At 46.1% G+C, this 17,790-nt stretch overlaps 1 protein-coding gene across 4 annotated transcripts in view; it reads right to left on the reverse strand.

Annotated features, from left to right (window-relative positions):
* Positions 1-370: 370 nt before the first annotated feature.
* Positions 371-17,790, reverse strand: part of CYP27C1 (cytochrome P450 family 27 subfamily C member 1) — a 36,287-nt gene continuing 18,867 nt past the window's right edge. For 3 of the 4 annotated variants that reach the window (XM_019469444.2, XM_019469442.2, XM_019469445.2), the window contains exon 9: positions 371-508. In XM_019469444.2, the coding sequence (XP_019324989.1) occupies positions 386-508 (123 nt within the window). In that variant the 3' untranslated portion in view covers positions 371-385. Of the gene's footprint in view, positions 509-14,170; positions 14,727-17,790 lie in introns of those variants that run through there. The other variant, XM_019469443.2, reaches the window with a different exon arrangement.

The following is a 17,790-nucleotide window of genomic DNA, read 5'->3' on the forward strand; positions in this document are numbered from 1 at the left end:
CAGCTGAGTTTTGAAGGGAGGTGGGATGTTGAACTGTTAAGTGTGTGAGCTCTGGCATGAGACAGACCAGAGTTTGAATCTAGCTTCCAGCATGCATTAGCTGGAACTTCAAGGTCGGGAGTAAGTATAGTACCTACTGTTAATAACATTGTTAAAATAATACTTTTTCCTAGTGAAGAAGAAGAAGAAGAAGAAGAAGAAGAGGAAGAGGAAGAAGAAGAAGGGGAGTAATTCTGGTCAAGGTGGGTCAGGAGCCAACTTACCATCCTTATCCGTGTCCCTACTTCAAGTCTCTGAGAACAGGGGAATAAGCTATTTATTAATCACCTGCCCCGTGCCATATAGAGTCTCATTTACCCCTCCCAACCATTCTGTGTAGGTATTATTACCCGTGTGACACAGGGGAAGAAAGCAGTGGCTTGGGAAGACTAGTAACTTGCCAGGAAGCAGTGGAACCAGGATATAGGCTCGGGGCCTCCTGAGGATGCTTTTCTCCAATGTTGTTACTCTACGAGAGAAAACAGATCATATATGTACATACATATATATACACACATATGCATACATATATACATGTGTTTATATACACACATACTATATATATGTTATAACATTAAATATATTAAATTATGTTTTATATATATATATATGTATATATATATACAATAAACATGTAGTTGTGTATCTAATACAGCAGCCACTGACCCCAGAAGGCTGTTGAGCACTTGAGTTGGGGCTCGTTCACACTGAGCTGTGCTGTGAGCATAAAGTACACAGCAGATCTTGAACACATTGAAAAACAAGTTGTAAAATATCTCATTAGTAATTTTTACATCAATTACATATTGAAAAGATATTTTGGGTTTATTGGGTTAAGAGGCGAGGTAGGTGGGGGGGATGGGCTAAATGGGTGATGGGCATTAGGAGGGCACTTGTTGGGATGAGCACTAGGTGTCATATGTAAGAGATGAATCACTGGGCTCTACTCCTGAAGCCAAGACTACCCTGTTAACTCACTTGAATTAAAAATTTTTTTAAAACACATGATTAAGGGGCGCCTGGGTGGCTCAGTAGGTTGAGTGTCCGACTTCGGCTCAGGTCATGATCTCAAGGTCTGTGAGTTTGAGCCCTGTGTCAGGCTCTGTGCTGACAGCTCAGAGCCTGGAGCCTCCTTTGGATTCTGTGTCTCCCTCTCTCTCTGACCCTCCCCCATTCATGCTCTGTCTCTCTCTGTCTCAAAAATAAATAAACATTTAAAAAAAAATTAAAAACACATGATTAAAGTTAATTTGGCCTGTCTCTTCTTACATTTTTAGTGTGGCTGTAGAATTGCATATGTGGCTCACATTTTCTTTCCATCAGACAGCCATTCTGGAGCTTTATACACTTCTTCCTCCTCGTAACCTACTACAAAGTAGATGCTTCATAGTATTTGTTGTTTTTGAGACAATTGTCTTTTTTTTAATGTTTATTTATTTTTGAGAGACAGAGAGAGAGACAGAGCATGAGTGGGGAGAGGCAGAGAGAGAGGGAGGCACTGAATCCGAAGTAGGCTCCAGGCTCCCAGCTGTCAGCACAGAGCCGGATGTGGGGCTTGAACTCACGAACCGTGAGATCGTGACCTGAGTCGAAGTCAGAGGCTTAACCAAATGAGCCACCCAGGCGCCCCAAGAAGAATGTTGATTGATGTCTTGATTTCTGAAAACACATTCAATCCACCTCCTTGGTCTTAGCCTCAGAATAGTGAACCGCAGGTGGGAAGGAGACCCCACAGGGCAGGCTGTGTGCGTGGGCCACAAGACTGAGAACACTGGTGAAGAAATTTTTTTAAGAACGAGAGAGAGAGAGACAAGATGAGCCTCCCCTGGAGAAAAGCGTGATGTCAAAGCACCTTAAGAAGCCAAAATGAAAACCACCCCACCTGATTGCATATCTGACATTTCTTCCCTAACACAGCAAATATACCAATCAGGGTACCCTCTGCTCCCGGAGCCCTAGTGACAGGAAATTGGCCACTTCATGGCTATAGTTGAAGACAAAGACTAGATGTCCCATCTCCTGTCCCCCTTGATTGAACCAGCAACACTTGATCAGAGGTTTACTCCCAAATTGGGACATTGCCTGGTGGGGAAAGATGAATCTGGTCTGTCCAGTGTTTGCTCTTAGAAACAGGGGTGGGAAACCATGGAAAGGAGCAGTCGTTGGAGAGACAATGGGCACTAACTTGGAGTTTATTATATATAATAGAGAAACAGTCTGGCCTTTGCCCCTCGTTCCTGGGAGGCAGCCCCTAAACCCCTGGAATGTCCCCAGTGTTATCTATGGCAGATCCCTTGGACCACACTTGATGGTTTATGCTAGCAAGGTGACTCAGGAAGGAGGCTGGTGATGCCAGAGAAACCAACCATGTGATTACAGGGTTGGGATTTTGAGTGATATGACATCAGCCTGACCCTGGGGGGAAAGGGGGCAGGAAATGGAGTCACATGGCCCCCAGTTCGATCGATCATTACCACATAATGAAATCCCAATAAAAACTCTGACACCAAAGCTCGGGTGAGCTTCCTTGGCCGGCAACATCGATGTGCCAAGAAGATAATGTATCCCTGGGGGCATCTCCCCTTGATGCATCTCTCACCTTGACTGGTTCTGATTAGCATCCCTGCATCATAATAAAACTGCAGTCATAAGTGCAGCAATCTCTTGAGTTCTGTGAGTCTTCTAGTAATTATTGAATCTGAGGGGGTGGTGAGAACCCCTAAATCTGTAGCCAGGTGGTCAGATGTGAGGGTGGCCTGGGGACCCTTGAACTAGTGCCAGGTGTCTGAAGTGAGGGCAGTCTTGCGAAGGACAGCGTCCTTAACCCGTAAAAGTTGGCCCAACTCCGGGAAGCTGGCATCAGAGGCCACTGGAGTCGTGTTTGCCATGACCGATTCTGAGCATAGCTTAAAACACAACGGTCAGCTCCCATGAGCCAGCACGGGACCAGATGGCAGCCAGGGCCGAGCCGGCTCCAGCATGAGCTGAGATGGGGAACAGAAGCCATGGGGAGCATCAGGGCCACACGGGAAAGTGAAGAAGCTGTGTCCTCAGGAGCCGCAGGTCAGCAGGGGCTCTGGTAAGACAGAATGTGCCAGCAGAAGGGAAGGGAGGGAAGAAACAGACTCAGAGAGAATCATGATAATAGACCTTCTTCCCAGGGCCAGACAGCCTCCCAAGAAGTTCTGAGAGGTCAGCACTGCCACCAGAGGCGGGTCAGTGAGGATCCGGGCACAGGGAGGCCTGGTCACTTCCCAAGTCCTGCAGTGTGTCAACAGGGAGGCCAGGACTCGGGCCCAGCTGCAGCCCACACACCACGCTGTGCGCTTCCTCTCTGCCAGTGGCCTCTGAGGCCACCTGGACTTCACCCCAGTCCCTTTTGCCCTTTTCCCATCTGAGCCATGACTTTGGAATAGCTCAATCCCCCAGGAGCAGCCCACAAGTGGTTCCTGTCCTCAGAACCACACTTACCCGTGACTCAGAAATCAGCGTGGCCCCCCTCAGATTTACTGGACTGCAGTTAGTGCTGACTGGTTACCCATGCCACCTGCTTCATTAATTACTGCAGGGAAAGGCCCGCAGCACCCTTCCTACCTAACCCTGACCCAGCAAGATAGCTATTCCATCTGTCTTGTTTACATGAAGACCTCAAGGTCCTGGAGTGCTTGCCAGAGTCAAGTGCTGGACCGAACTGAGGTCTAGACAGACCCAAACCTCCATGTGTCTGCATCAAAGCCCAGAGGTGTGTCCAGCGGCCTGCAACTCATCTCAAGAGCTTCAGGGCAGGGTGAGGATAGCAAGTGTTTGGGGAAGCCTCACCTGGCAGTGGTGCTCGGGATTATAGTGAGACACAACTTTGGTGCCCACCTGCTGCCCGGATGGATCACAGTTATGGCCCCTGTCCCCTGGTCTCCCTTGAGGCAGGGCTAGCAGGGAGCAGGGGGTCATTTGCTCACAGAGTCCCATGCTGCTCTTCCGGAATAATCTATTTATGGAAATTGCTTCCACACCCTGGAGGAGGGTGTAACTTGTCTCTCTCTGTCTCCACCAAAAGCCAAAACAGTTTGTATGTTTTCTTTTTAAAAATTTAGTTTTAGGGGTGCCTGGGTAGATCAGTCGGCTAAGGGTCCAACACTCAGGTCATGATCTCACAGCTTATGAGTTCGAGCCCTATGTCAGGCTCTGTGCTGGCAGCGTGGAGCCTGGAGCCCTGCTTTGAATTCTGTGTCTCCCTCTCTCTCTGCCCCTCCCCAACCCTCTCTCTCTCTGTCAAAAATAAATAAACATTTAAAAAAATTTTAGTTTTGAGTGAAATATGTTCTGTCACACAGAAGGCACTTTCAAACATCCTTGGGGTTCCCTTGGGGTTGTCTTGACATCACGTTGTAGGAACAGCCCACTCGTGGTTGCCTCTCGGATCCCACTCAGGCTCTGGGGGATCCAGGAAGGCCTCTGCAAGCCACGCTGTAATCCTCGGTTTTCACTGAGGCTATAATTTAAAATCCATATGGGTGGTAATATTAACACAACCACCTACCACATGCCTGACATTTAAAAACCCACTCTGGGTACCCGGGGAGTCCTCGTGGTTTTACCACTCCGGCAAATGCAGACCTGCCCTGGAGGCCAGCACTTACTCATGGCAGCAGGTTCACTCTCTATGGGGCCTTCTGCTCCCACTGCTCTCCTGCCCACCCAGTGGCTGACACAGGGTTGGCTCCTCAGCATGAAATGAGCCAGGAGAGTTCTAGAGAGGGTTTTTCTTATCCAAGAGCTAAATTAGAGCCTTTAGAGAAAACAAAGCATTTGGCAGTGACTAAAATCTTCTGCCTCTTCTAGATGGCCTCCCAAGAAATGCACAGGATGGGGTGTTTGGCCACTGCCATCGTGTGTGATGCCACCGACCCTGGAACCCATCAAGATCATTCATATTCAAGACCTCACTTCCTGCACTTGTGTTTGTTCCAAAATGTGCCCCACATGGGGCACCGGAGCCATCCTTCTCTTTGCTCTCATGCTCCAGGAACATATACAAGACATGCTGGATTGAGAAGGAAGAATACAAGGAAGAGAGCCCACCTGCCGTGAGGGCAGGAGACATGCCCTGAGCACTGAGTTAGAACTGAGCCCCCCATAAAGCCAGAGACTCTAAAGGGCTGACTTCAGAGATAAATAAAAATCTTTCCGGTGGCAAAATGACAAAGGAGTTTGTCCGGACTGTCTCATAACGTTCCCATGAGAATAACACAGCCACAGAGGTGCTCTCATTCATCGTCCAAGAAACCAACTGCCAAGAAATAAGAAAATAGCTGTCTCAAGCATTAATACCCTGGATGTATCTGGAAAATGCAAATATAAAGTTCCTTTGGATGAACACACCCTCAATCTGGGCTGCATGTGCTCTACAGATGAGGCACCACCGATAGGGATGCATAATCCAAAACCACAAAGCAAGCGAAGAAACTAGCCATTGTGAGCAAGAGTCAAAGGAAACAGTGAGCCATTGAACTGGACTCCTAAGAACTCTCAATAACAGAACAAGTTGATCAGATTATAAAATAAGTATCTTTAAATTTAGTAAAGAATAAAAGAAGGAATCGCGGGTGCCTGGGTGGCTCAGTCAGTTAAGTGTCTGACCCTTGATTTAGGCTCAGGTCATGATCTCAGGGTTCCTGTGTTTGAGCCCCATATCAGCCTCTGTGCTGACAGTGGGAACCTGCTTGGGATTCTCTCTCTCCCTCTCTCTGTCCTTCCTCTGTGCACACGCTTCTCTCTCTCTCTCTCAAAATGAATAAACATTTTTTTAAACAAGAATAAAGGAAGGAATCAAAGTGTAGCAAAGGAGCAAGATATTATTAAAATATGTTACCAGCCATGCAGGAAAATGAACTAAATAGCATTTATGGAATGGAAAACAATGGTTGTTGAAATGGAACACTCAATGGATGTGTTCAGTAGCATATAAAACACAGCTGAAAGAACAATAATAAACTGGAAAATAAGTCTGAAGACATTCCTAAGAATACCACTCAGGAGAGACAGAGATGGGAGTCCTGAAAGAAAAGATAAGAGACATGGAAGGCAAAATGAGAAGAGCCAACTTACATTTAATAGAAGTTCCTGTAGGAGAGTACGGAGAGAAAAGGAAAAAGAATTTTTTTCAAAAAGTAATGGCTGAGAATTTTCCAGATTTGATGAAGGACATGAATCTTCCAATTCAGGGATTATAATGAGCTCTATGTAAGATAAATAAAAATAATTTAATCGTAGGACTCCAAGGCCAAGGACAGTTGGACAGAAAAGATAAATTGCCTACACTGACCTCAGACTTCTCAACAACAATAACCAAAGCATCATGACAATGCAATAATATCTTCAAAGTGTTGAGAGAGAATAATTACCAATGTGGAGTTTCTTACTCAACTCAATTACTCAATGGTGAGGGTGGCCTCTAGATCCAGCCACAGATATGCGGGGGAAATAGAGAATAGAAGAACATGCTAAATGATACAAGAAGGATGACATCAGCAGCATTCAGACTGTGGAGGATTTCACAGGACAAATGACTTGGTTTCCTCAACAAACAAATCACAAGGAAATTTTAAGAAGAGAAAAAAAAGAAGAGAAGGAGAACCCTAAAAAAAAAACTTAAGAGACAAATCAGCCAATCTTAGCGAATAGATCTTATTTGAACTGATTCAAACCATGTTAAAAATTATATTCAAGAGACAATTGGATGTTCGAACACTGACTGGATAGTTCATAATAATAATGAATCATTGTTAACTTTTTTAGGTGTTATTGTGATATTACAGTTATCTGTTTTAAATATTCCTTATGTTTGAGAGATGTACATTGAACTATTAAGACATTCAATGATATAATGTATAGCGTTTACCTCAGAAAAATCTAGTAAGTAGAGATAAACATAAAGCTACAACTATGAGTTGATTGTTGAGGCTGGATACATGAGGCTCATTATTCTATATGTGTGGTGTTTGAATTTTTTCACACAAAAAAAGCATAGTAGTAACTGTCATTTTAAAATAAACCATTAGTTGAAAAACATCTTTCATGGTATATATATACACAATGGAGTATTACCCGGTCATCAAAAAGAATGAAATCTTGCCATTTGCAACAACGTGGATGGAACTAGAGGGTATTATGCTAAGCGAAATTAGTCAGAGAAAAACAAATATCATATGACTTCACTCATATGTGGAATTTAAGATACAAAACAGATGAGCATAGGGGAAGGGAAGCACAAATAATATAAAAACAGGGAGGGGGACAAACATAAAAGACTCTTAAATATGGAGAACAAACAGGTTGCTGGAGAGGTTGTGGGGGGGGGGGATGGGCTAAATGGGAAAGGGGCATTAAGGAGGACACTTGTTGGGATGAGGTGTTATACCTAGGGGATGAATCACTGGAATCTACTCCTAAAAACATTATTGTCCCATATGCTAACTAACTTGGATATAAATTTTTAAAAAAAGAGAGAAAGCATCTTGCAAGTCTATGGGTAAATACACTGTGCTATATTACTATAATTAATACTATGGAGAGTTCAAATGAAAGAAATAGAGCTACATGTAACAACATGAATACATAACTTAATGTTGGCAGAATAAAGCAGGTTGTGGAGTATGGTACTATTTATATAAAATTTAAAACCATAAAAAAAAAAAAGGAGCATGAAACAGACATTTCCAGGCAAAACTGAGTCTCCTACCAATAGATTTGTTTTGTTTTGTTTCATATAGGGTTTTTCTTAGAACTTTTTTCCAGTTTTATTGTGATAAAACTGACAGACAGCATTGTATAAGTTTAAAGTGTACAGCATAGGGGTGCCTGAGTGGCTCAGTTGGGTAAGCATCGACCTTGATCTCAGCTCAGATCTTGATCTCAGGGTCGTGAGTTTGAGCCCTGCATTGGGCTCTGTGTTGACAGCGCAGAGCCTGCTTGGGGTTCTCTCTTTCCCACTCTCTCTGCCCCTCCCCTGCTCATGCTCACTCTCTCTCTCTCTCTCTCTGTCTTTCAAAATTAACTTCAAAATAAAATGTCTCTCAAATAAAACAATCTCTCCAAATAAACTTTAAAATTAAAAAAGTGTATGACGTAATAATTTGACTTATATATACTGTGACATGATTACCACGATAAGTTTAGTTAACATCCTCGTCTCCTATAGATACAAAAAAAGAAAAAAAAGAAAGAAAAAAAGAGTTTTCTCCTTGTGATGAGGACTCTTAGCATCTACTCTCTTGACAACCTTCAAATATGCCAGACAGCAGGGTTAACTGCAGTCATGTCGACTAACATCCCCAGTATACCACTAACAGATTTTGACAGCTACAACTTCTAAATGATTACTTCAGAAGGAAGAAATTAAAACCAGAAAGAGGATCTGAGATGCAGGAAATAAATGGGTGACAAAGAACCAGGTGAATATATAAATCTAAATGAGTACTTACACTATAAAACCATAATTATGATAGTAAATAATGTGGATGTAAAAAGGTGAAACTAAAACATGGGGCAAGGGAAACAGGTAAGACAGAAACATGGGGTCAGAATTAAACCCTGCCGATGTCCCTGCATTTCGAGGAGAAGGTGGAGATGCAGATTAATTGCAGACTTTGTAAAGTATGAACGTTAAAAGTTTAGGGGAAAGGGAGCCTGGGTGGCTCCATCGGTGGAGCATGTGACTCTTGATCTCGGGGTTGTGAGTTTGAGCCCCATGTGGGGTGTAGAGATTACTTAAAAATAAAATCTTAAAAAAAAAAAGTTTAGGGACAATCATTAAAAGAGTAGGAAGAGAATGCATCGTTGGCAAGCCAGGGGAGAGGGGAAAGGGAACGAAAACTCAAATCAAAAAAGACATCAGGAAAGGAAAATCAAGAAGAGGGAGGGAGAGAAGAAGTTAAGCACAAAGCACAAAATAAAACGTAAGGTAAATCCAAATGTATCTGTGATCACAAGAAATGTTAAGAGTTAAATGATGGGGGATGCCTGGGTGGCTCAGTCAGTGAAGCATCCAAGTCTTGATTTCAGCTGAGGTCTTGATCTCAGGGTTGTGAGTTAAAGCTCTGCATTGGGCTCCGTGATGGGCATGAAACCTACTCAAAAAGAGTCAAATGACAGAGGTAACCAAATGGGACTGTTTTTCAATCCAGCTATGTTGCACTTACAAGAGATACATTGAGGACATAAGACCATGGCGAGACTGAAAATAAAAGAACTGCGGGGGCAGGGGCGGTAGAAGGGAAATAACAAGGAACAGAAATGCCAGGCAGTAAAATAAAGCTGCAGTAGCTACGTAAATGGCAGATGAAAATGCACTTTGAGGCAAAAGTGCCTGGAGGCGATCAGTGATAACAATAATGGTAATGACATATGGATGGTTCACCAGGAAAATAAAACACTTTACTTGAATGCACTTAATAACATGACCTCAAAATATATTGGGCAAAAACTGATAAACCCACAATTGTACTGGGAATTTTGAACACAACATTTCCAATAATTGGCATTCAGACATTAGTAGGCAGACAGCTGTTAACAACACAACACCAAGCCGGGCCTAATAAGACATATGTTGAGCCCTGCACCCAAAAAGCACACATGCAACATTTAAAAAAATTAACCCTGTCTGAGACCACAGAGCAAGTCTCAACAACATCATACAGATCATGGTATAATTAAATTAGCAATTTAAATCAAGAGAGGGTCATAGAGGGGCTCCTGGCTGGCTCAGTACAGCATGCGACACTCGATCTCGGGGTTACAAGTCCAAGGCCCACTTTGGGTGTAGGGATTACTTAAAAATAAAATCTTAAAAAAAAAAAGATCATAGAATCAGAAGACATGACAACAGGCAGGCTGTAAGTGGCCCCCTTTCCACTCCAGACAGGGCTCAGAGGGCCTGTTCCAGGTAACAGCTCTGACCCTTATCCACAAAAGTAAGAAAGCGCTGTAGCAGACAGCCACGCCTGCCACTTTGTCCAGTATGGGCCTGTCCTGTCCCCGGTGTCAGCTAGGACCAGTCCGAGTGGCTTCCTGGAGTCCTGTGGAAGGCGCATAACAAGGTCTCTGTGAGAGCAGCTGTGACCAAGGCAACAGGACTGTGTCTCTCTGAGCTGAGGCAGCAGGTGACAAGTAGCCCGCACGCCGGCTCACCCAGCCCCTGCCTGGGGTTACCTCCTCACCCCAGCCTGAGTGAGCCACTCAGAGGGAGCTGACGCTCGTTGCCTGCAGGCTGTGGGGTACCGGCACTGGTGCCCAGCTCACCCCCAAAAGACTCCCCACACAAGCCCGGACACACAGAGAAGCAGCTGTGTCCATCAAGAGCAGAGACAACAGAGTCAGGCAGGGGGCTTAGATTCTGACCAAGGGGAGACTTTGGAGGGGCCACGGGACCCAGGCAGAAGTGGACCCCATGTGCCCCAGGGCCGGGGGGCACTTGTAAGAAGCCACCTGGAGGAGGGGCACTGCCTGCTTCTTGGAGAGACAGTTGGAGGTTCCTCATCAGGAAAGCCCGAGGAGTAAGAGTCAGCTTTGCATGTCTGCTCAGGCCCAAAGGGCCTAAAGGCAGAAGCCACCCTTCCCCTTCCCGCCACCTCCTGTTCCTCTGCCAGCTCCAGACTCAGGACATGGCAGGAGAGACAGACACCGACCTGTCCGTCCTTCCATGGGCTTCCCTGAGCTGCCCAGAGCTGAGGGTGCAGAGGGCTCGGCTGTGAGTGACGTTCAGAGACGTTTTCTTCACATGGGACTGGATATTTTCAGTACTAAACGAGAGCCATATGGTGGCTAAAAGTAACTGGAGACTTTTTTCTTTTCCAGCAGTGACCTTGGGTCAGGGCGCCTGTCACCAGCCAAGCCCATCACATACCTCATGGAACAGGAACCCCAGGCTGGGAGGGGGCTGCCCACAGGTCCTGCAGCCCAGGGCCCTTGGTGCTTCCTGGTGTTTGGCTGCTCAGCTTTCCTTCGATTTGGAGGACGGCCAGCCTCCTCCCGTCAACTGTCCGTGCTGGGGGCCCTGCTTGCTCGCTGGAGAAGGGAAATGGGGCAGCTTCGAGCTGATTCTCCCTGGGTACCAGGCACCTCAGTCGTCTTGCAGCCCTGCCAGGTACAGAGGTACAGACCCCTTCTACTTGACCGGCACATGTTTAGAAATGGAGTTTAGGGGGCACCTGGGTGACTCAGTCAGTTAAGCATACAACTTCAGCTCAGGTCATGATCTGACAGTTGGGGAGTTCGAGCCCTGCGTGGGGCTCTGTGTTGACAGCTCAGAGCCTGGAGCCTGCTTCGGATTCTGTGTCTCCTTCTCTCTCTGCCCCTCCCCTGCTCGCACTCTGTCTCCTTCTGTCTCTCAAAAATAAATAACGTTTAAAAAAAAAATTTTTTTTTAAAAGAAAAGAAATGGAGTTTGGAGCTGGAGAACGTTGAGGCAGGGGACGCACTCTGCAGGCGCTCCCGCTCTGTAGTCTCACACCCAGAGCTCTCACCCACTTGTGTCCCCTGCTCAGCTCCAGATCTGTCCCCAGCTCTCAAAGCTGGCTGACCCCAGGCCGCCAGGTCCCCCGAATCCCAGCACAGCGGCTGTCCCATAGTGAGTTAAATTGATCATTTCTGACACTCATTGAAAGAAGAGGTGTGGCTCCCTGAAGAAGCTAGCTTATAGTCAGTTTGGCTGGTGAGTGAATAGTCATGAAAAAGAAATGAACTATAAGGTTATTAATCAATCCAGTCGTTGGCCTCTGAAGACAGGTTTTTATTATGGAAATGCTCACACACATACACAAAGCGGAGGGAATAGTGTCACCAATCCTCCACCCACCTTCACCGGCTCCAACAGTTATCGACACTGGGCCAGCCTTGGTTCACCTCACCCTCCCCCCGCCCTCCACCCCTGCCCCCACATCACCGGCCCTCCACAACGGTGCTGTTTTACTGCAAACCCAAGACATCACAGCAGCTCATCCACAAATGAGATACCATTGGTATCTCTCTCCCTCGTTTTAATGTAAGAACTACCACTATCACACCACAACACCCCAGTAATTCCTTAATATCATCAAATACAGTGTTCAAATTTCTGTAATCATCTCTTAAGTGTCTGTGTACAAGCGGTTTACTCGAATCTGGATCCAAACCAAATCCGGCATCACGTGTGGTCAATAGGTTGCTTAAATCTCTCGGAATCTACAACAGTCCCCCTCCTCTTTTTCTTTTTCCTTGTCACTTATTTGCTGAAAAAAATGGACTTATTGGTCGTAGACCTCACTATATTCTGGATTCTACTGACTGCATCTGCTTGGAGTTGTTTTTTCCGGGGGTTGTTTTTGTTTTTTTAAGTTGTTGTGTATTTTATTTATTAATTTTTCCATTTAAGGACCACTTTATTTTTTTTCATTTCAAAACCATTTTTTTTATTTGAGTCTAGTCGACACACAATGTTACCTTAGTTTCCGGTGCACCACACAGTGACTGGACAAGTTGATACATTATGCTGTGCTCCCCACAAGCATAGCTACCGTCTGCCAGCATACACTATCACCAGACCAGACTATATTCCCTAGGCTGTGCCCTCTGTCCCCGTGACTTATTCACGCCATGATGGGAAGCCTGGACCTCCCACACCCCCTCACCCATTGTTTGCCCCTCCCCCACCCCTTCCCTGTGGCAACCACCGGTTTGTTCTCTGTATTTCTAGGTCCAATTGTGCTTTTGGTCTGTTTATTCATTTGGGTTCTGTTTTTAGATTCCACTTATGAGTGAAACCATATGGTAACTGTCTTGGAGTTTGAACCTGTTCCTCTGTGTTTCCTATGAGCTGGTAGTAAACCTACAGGCTTCCCCAGTACAATTTCCATTTCTTTGGTAAGAACGCTTGATAGTCCCTGCCATCTGCTTCCTGTTGCATCACCTCAGGAGGCTCCTAAGGTCGGTCTGTCCCTCTGTTCATGAGACGGAGAGCTGAGCAGCGGTTACCCACCTGACCTGCACTCCAGCTCTTCAGCATGTGCCGATTGCCAGGCAGGGCCAGAGTTCACGGGGCGGGGGGCGGGGGAAGAGGGGAAGGGGGGTGCCTTGTAGAATAAGAGGTCCCTTCAGGTTGCTTAGTCTCAATTCTTTTTAATTTCAGTCACAAACAGAATAGAATCATAGCTGGTTTATAAAAGCTTACATACCTCAAAGTAATCCAACATTTTGTCAGTTATTAGGACATCATTTCATATTTAACTGTACATATTTTTACAGCTCTCATACTACAGTTATTCTGTCTTCTCACACAGACTTAATATTGTTACATACTTTAACAAAAACAGTATGTGAAATGAATATGATTTCTACTTTACTGGAGGGTTATTTTGCAGCCCGACTAACTAAAGGCAGGGGAGACGTACGGTATGTATTCGTAGGGAAGTGATTTGGGGGGAAGCGTTATGGGCAAAGATTTATGGGATTGAGAACAAGCAGTTTCAAGCACGACCATGCAGAGAGAATGTTATCAAATGGTGTTTTTTCTTATTAGCGACCAGCAAGTAGCAGGAGAGGCAGCAGAACTTGGCACGAGCGAACAGTGCCGAGGCCCAAGGCATCCACTTGGAGCCTTACGTAAGCACCAGCCGCTGGATCACGTTTCCAGTCCAGATCTTTAAACTAACACCATGAAGATAAAAATATTATTTTATCTACAGCAGGTCCATTTACATGTTTATTTTTCCTCGCAATAAAAATGTACTAAAGTTACGCTGTTTTCCACGATGCTTCTGTAATTCATTTTTCTCAGCTGAGACCATGACATTCCACCCTGTCAGGTTTTCTTTCTTATACATCTGCTCAGTGTTTACACTCGGTTAGAAAACCCAATTATTCTTGGTTTCACCAGGAGTTCTCTATTTTATTGATTATTTCTTTTAAACAAAAACTAACATTCAACTTCTTTAGGAGCCGTCACTGGAAAAGGAAGCACTAGTTTGGAGAGAAAAGTAAGAATATGGTTCTTTTAACTTTGAGCCCTGCTCAGGATAAAATGTTGACTCTGGCGCTTTCTTCCCATAAGTTCAATTCATTGTTCTTTCAATTGTTCATTCAATTGTCAATTCAATTGTTCCCATAATTGTGGTCTTACAGAGACACATTTCCTAGTCACATTAGAAACAATAAGTTGAGCTCGCCTCCTGACAGGGTCCTGGTGCAGCATTACAGAACATATATTCAAGCACTGAATTTATAAGCAAGCCAACATTTCCTTGCATAAATGCATAGGAGACTACGCCTAACTGAATATCAAGTAAGACCACATAGGAGACGTGAGAATTCAGTGCCACTGGTTTTTAAACAGCCAGTTCCCCAAAAAAGGCAGCTCTGGTTTGCAAAAGCCAAACAATCTTTTCACATTACTTTGCCTAAAGATTTATGAGTCTTGCAAAACACGGAGGGAGGCCAGCTTATCCCCAAGACAGCCTCTGAAAGTGACGGTTTCCTTCCTCCACCATCATCAGTTGACACTGGCTTGTGGCAGGCAGCTGGTTGGGTTTAAAAATCCAGGATCACTTTCTGTTAACAAAACGCACGTGGATGGGCCCCCCTGGCGTCAGAAGCCCATGGGTTTTGGCAGGAACTGCTTTAGTCCAAGAAGATGTCTTGATCTCAAAATGCTGAAGCAACTAAGAAGAGAAAGAGAGAAGGGGGATTCAAAATTGGGATAGTACAGGACTCGCAGTGCTCCCAATGAGGGCCCCTCACCTGCCCGCGATGGCCGCGGGCTGCAGGGAGCCCGGGAAGTAGGCAGGACGCCAATCCCCGTCAGGACGGTGCAAGGGAGATGCCGAGCTTCTGAAAGCAGCACCAGGTCCTGCACAGGAGCCTGGTCTGTCCACTGAGCAACCGTGAAGCTCGCATGACAAAGGTACGCAGACACGATGTTCAAATGACTTAGGCTTTCTCAGCCATTTCAAAGCTCCAACTCCTCTGCTTCCTCTTTAGATGGAGGGAAAGAACAAATCAAAGGAGCAAGGAAGACAGAGAGATAAAGTGAAATCCCAGGTTTCCCTCTGGCTGGGGATCTGAGGTGATACAGACCCAGGGGAGCACACCGCCGGGGGGTGGGGGCAGGTGAATCATTCCAACAGGCTTCAGTGATAAATGTCCTTAATTTCTCCTTAATTTAAATATTCTTGATCTGGGAGCGCCTGGGTGGCTCAGTCAGTTAAGCCTCTGACTTCGGCTCAGATCATGATCTCACGGTTCATGAGTTCAAGCCCCATGTCGGGCTCTGTGCTGACAGCTCAGAGCCTGGAGCCTGCACAGTCTGTCTCTCTCTCTCTCTCAAGAGTAAATAAACGCTAAAAAAAATATTAAATATTCTTGATCTGTACCTTTGATCCCATTTCTCATTTCTACGGTCCAGAAGGAGAACCAGCCTTACCGCTCAGGATACAACTAGAGACAACCTCCAGAACGAGTTTTAAAGAGCACCAAAGTATGCATCAGCCTAAAGCAATAACCTCCCCAACCAAGCGGCCATGGCCTGACGTTCCAGGCCACCAGTGGGCTCAGGAACACAGCAACTTGCTCTAAATACCTGTGTCAGAACACACATGGGCGCCTGTGTGGCTCAGAAGGTTAAGCATCTGACTTCGGCTCAGGTCACAATCTCATGGTTCGTGAGTTCAAGCCCTGCATTGGGCTCTGTGCTGACAGTGTGGAGCCTGCTTGGGATTCTCTGTCTCTCCCTCTCTCTCTGCCCCTCCTGTGCTCACTCTCTCCCTCCCTTTCTTTCTCAAAATAAATAAATAAATAAATAAACTTTAAAAAAATCGACAACTCCATTTTTTGCTGTCTCCTCCACATTGCTAGCACAGTTTACGTGTGCCTTCTCTCTCTCTCTTTTTTCCCTGACAATTACAAATAGTGATGTTCCCTTTCTGTATTTGCACAAGTAGAAATGAGAACTCTGATGGGGCACCTGGGGGGCTCAGTTGGTTAGGCGTCCAACTTCGGCTCAGGTCATGATCTCACAGTCCATGAGTTCGAGCTCCGTGTCAGGCAGGCTCCGTGCTAACAGCTCAGAGCCTGGAGCCTGCTTCGGATTCTGTGCCTCCCTCTCTCTCTGCCACTACCCCGCTTGCACTATGTCTCTCTCTTGCAAAAAAAAAAAAAAAAAAAAAATGCAGCAGATCCATTTGTATGTTAATAGCACCAAACAAAACCCCATCACTGCCACCAAACACCCTGTTTCTGAACCTCTGCCAACAGGAGCATCGGGCAAGGCTGGCCTCTCTTGCTCTTGCGGCCTCTGGTCCTTCGGGCAGCCAGAGCAGGGGAAGCAGTGAGCTCCACGCCTGCCTGAATGACCCTTGGTAGGAAATGGCCTCAGCCTGTCCAGGACGTGGCCACACAATGTACAGCAGAGTTTTATGGAGCCTAAGACCTTCCTGAAAAGCCGAAGGCAGACACTCAGAGCAGAACAGAGACAACAGCAGCTCCCGGACCGTCGGCACAGACCGTGTATGGACACTGCTTAGTCCCCACACAACCAAGAAGTAGGCATTTGGCCCATTTTGTGAATAAGGAAATGGGCTCGGCGTGGCTGAGAAGGCTGCCCAGAGTGTCAGAAACAGAAAACAGCTGAGCTGGGCCCTACTCCCCCTGGAATCAACACCTCACTGAGCTGCCTCTCACCTCCGACACAACTGGATGGGCCAGCATCCCACGGTCCCCAGGACGGCTGCTCTGGTGACACCCCTGAACCTTGCCAGCAGCCAACACATCCCGACAGAGGTGGGAATGGCCCTTTACACACACTGGCCACCAAGCTTCCCTGACCTGAGCCACCCAGCTCCAGAGAGGTGCCTTCCCCCCACACTTCCCTGTACATCCTCTCCCGCTGGGCAGTAGCCCCTCAACTTCTCCAGCTCTCAGAGCGCCCCAAGCACCCACCATCCAGAATCCCTCTCCACCCCTCCCAGGCTGACCAGGCTTCCATGGTGCCTTACGCCCTCTCTCTCACTGTCATCAAGGTCCCAACCCCTCAGTGCTCTGCTCTAAACTCTGTAAGGCTTCAGGAAAGCCCCTCTATGATATGGGGGGGCAGAGGATGCAGGAAGGAGTCAAGACGCCTGGGTCGTGCCATGCACCTGTCATTCTGTGACTTTGGCAAGTGGCTCCAACTCTCTATACCTCAGTTTCATCATCAGTAAAATGGGGAGCTTGGGTCATGAGGTAATCTCCGTGTTCTTCCAATGCAACATCAATGACAATAGCTCCCAAAACTTGGGCCAAGGCCTTCCATGGCTAAGCTAGGTTCATCACAGTCTTCCTAAATTTGCAAGAAAACCTAATTAAACCTAGGTTTAATTTTCTCTATCAAAGTCTTTTCTTTTATGAAATTTCCTTCAGACATTACTTAGTATAGTATAGGCCAAAAAGCATCTATTTTAGTATTAAGAGATTAAATGTAAGGTATTCTCCAACAAGAACAAAGCCTTCCTGATGTTTTGCAGCCTAAACAAGTGTGAGAACCACTGCGCTGTGTGAGTGGCTGGTTCACACATCTCTTGGAGTGCAGCCCAGTGGTCACTGGAGTCCGAATCGCCCAGCGGGCCCACCCCAGACCCACCAAATTACTCTCTCTGCAGTGGGGTCCTGGAACCTACATTTTAAGGAGCCCCCTAGTGCCTTTTCTCTCCATAACGTTTGAGGACCACTGATTTGACACCTTCCCATTCA

Source organism: Panthera pardus, unplaced genomic scaffold, assembly GCF_024362965.1.
Source record: "Panthera pardus isolate Hobbes unplaced genomic scaffold, ASM2436296v1 HiC_scaffold_10, whole genome shotgun sequence".
Classification (NCBI taxonomy): Eukaryota; Metazoa; Chordata; class Mammalia; order Carnivora; family Felidae; genus Panthera; species Panthera pardus.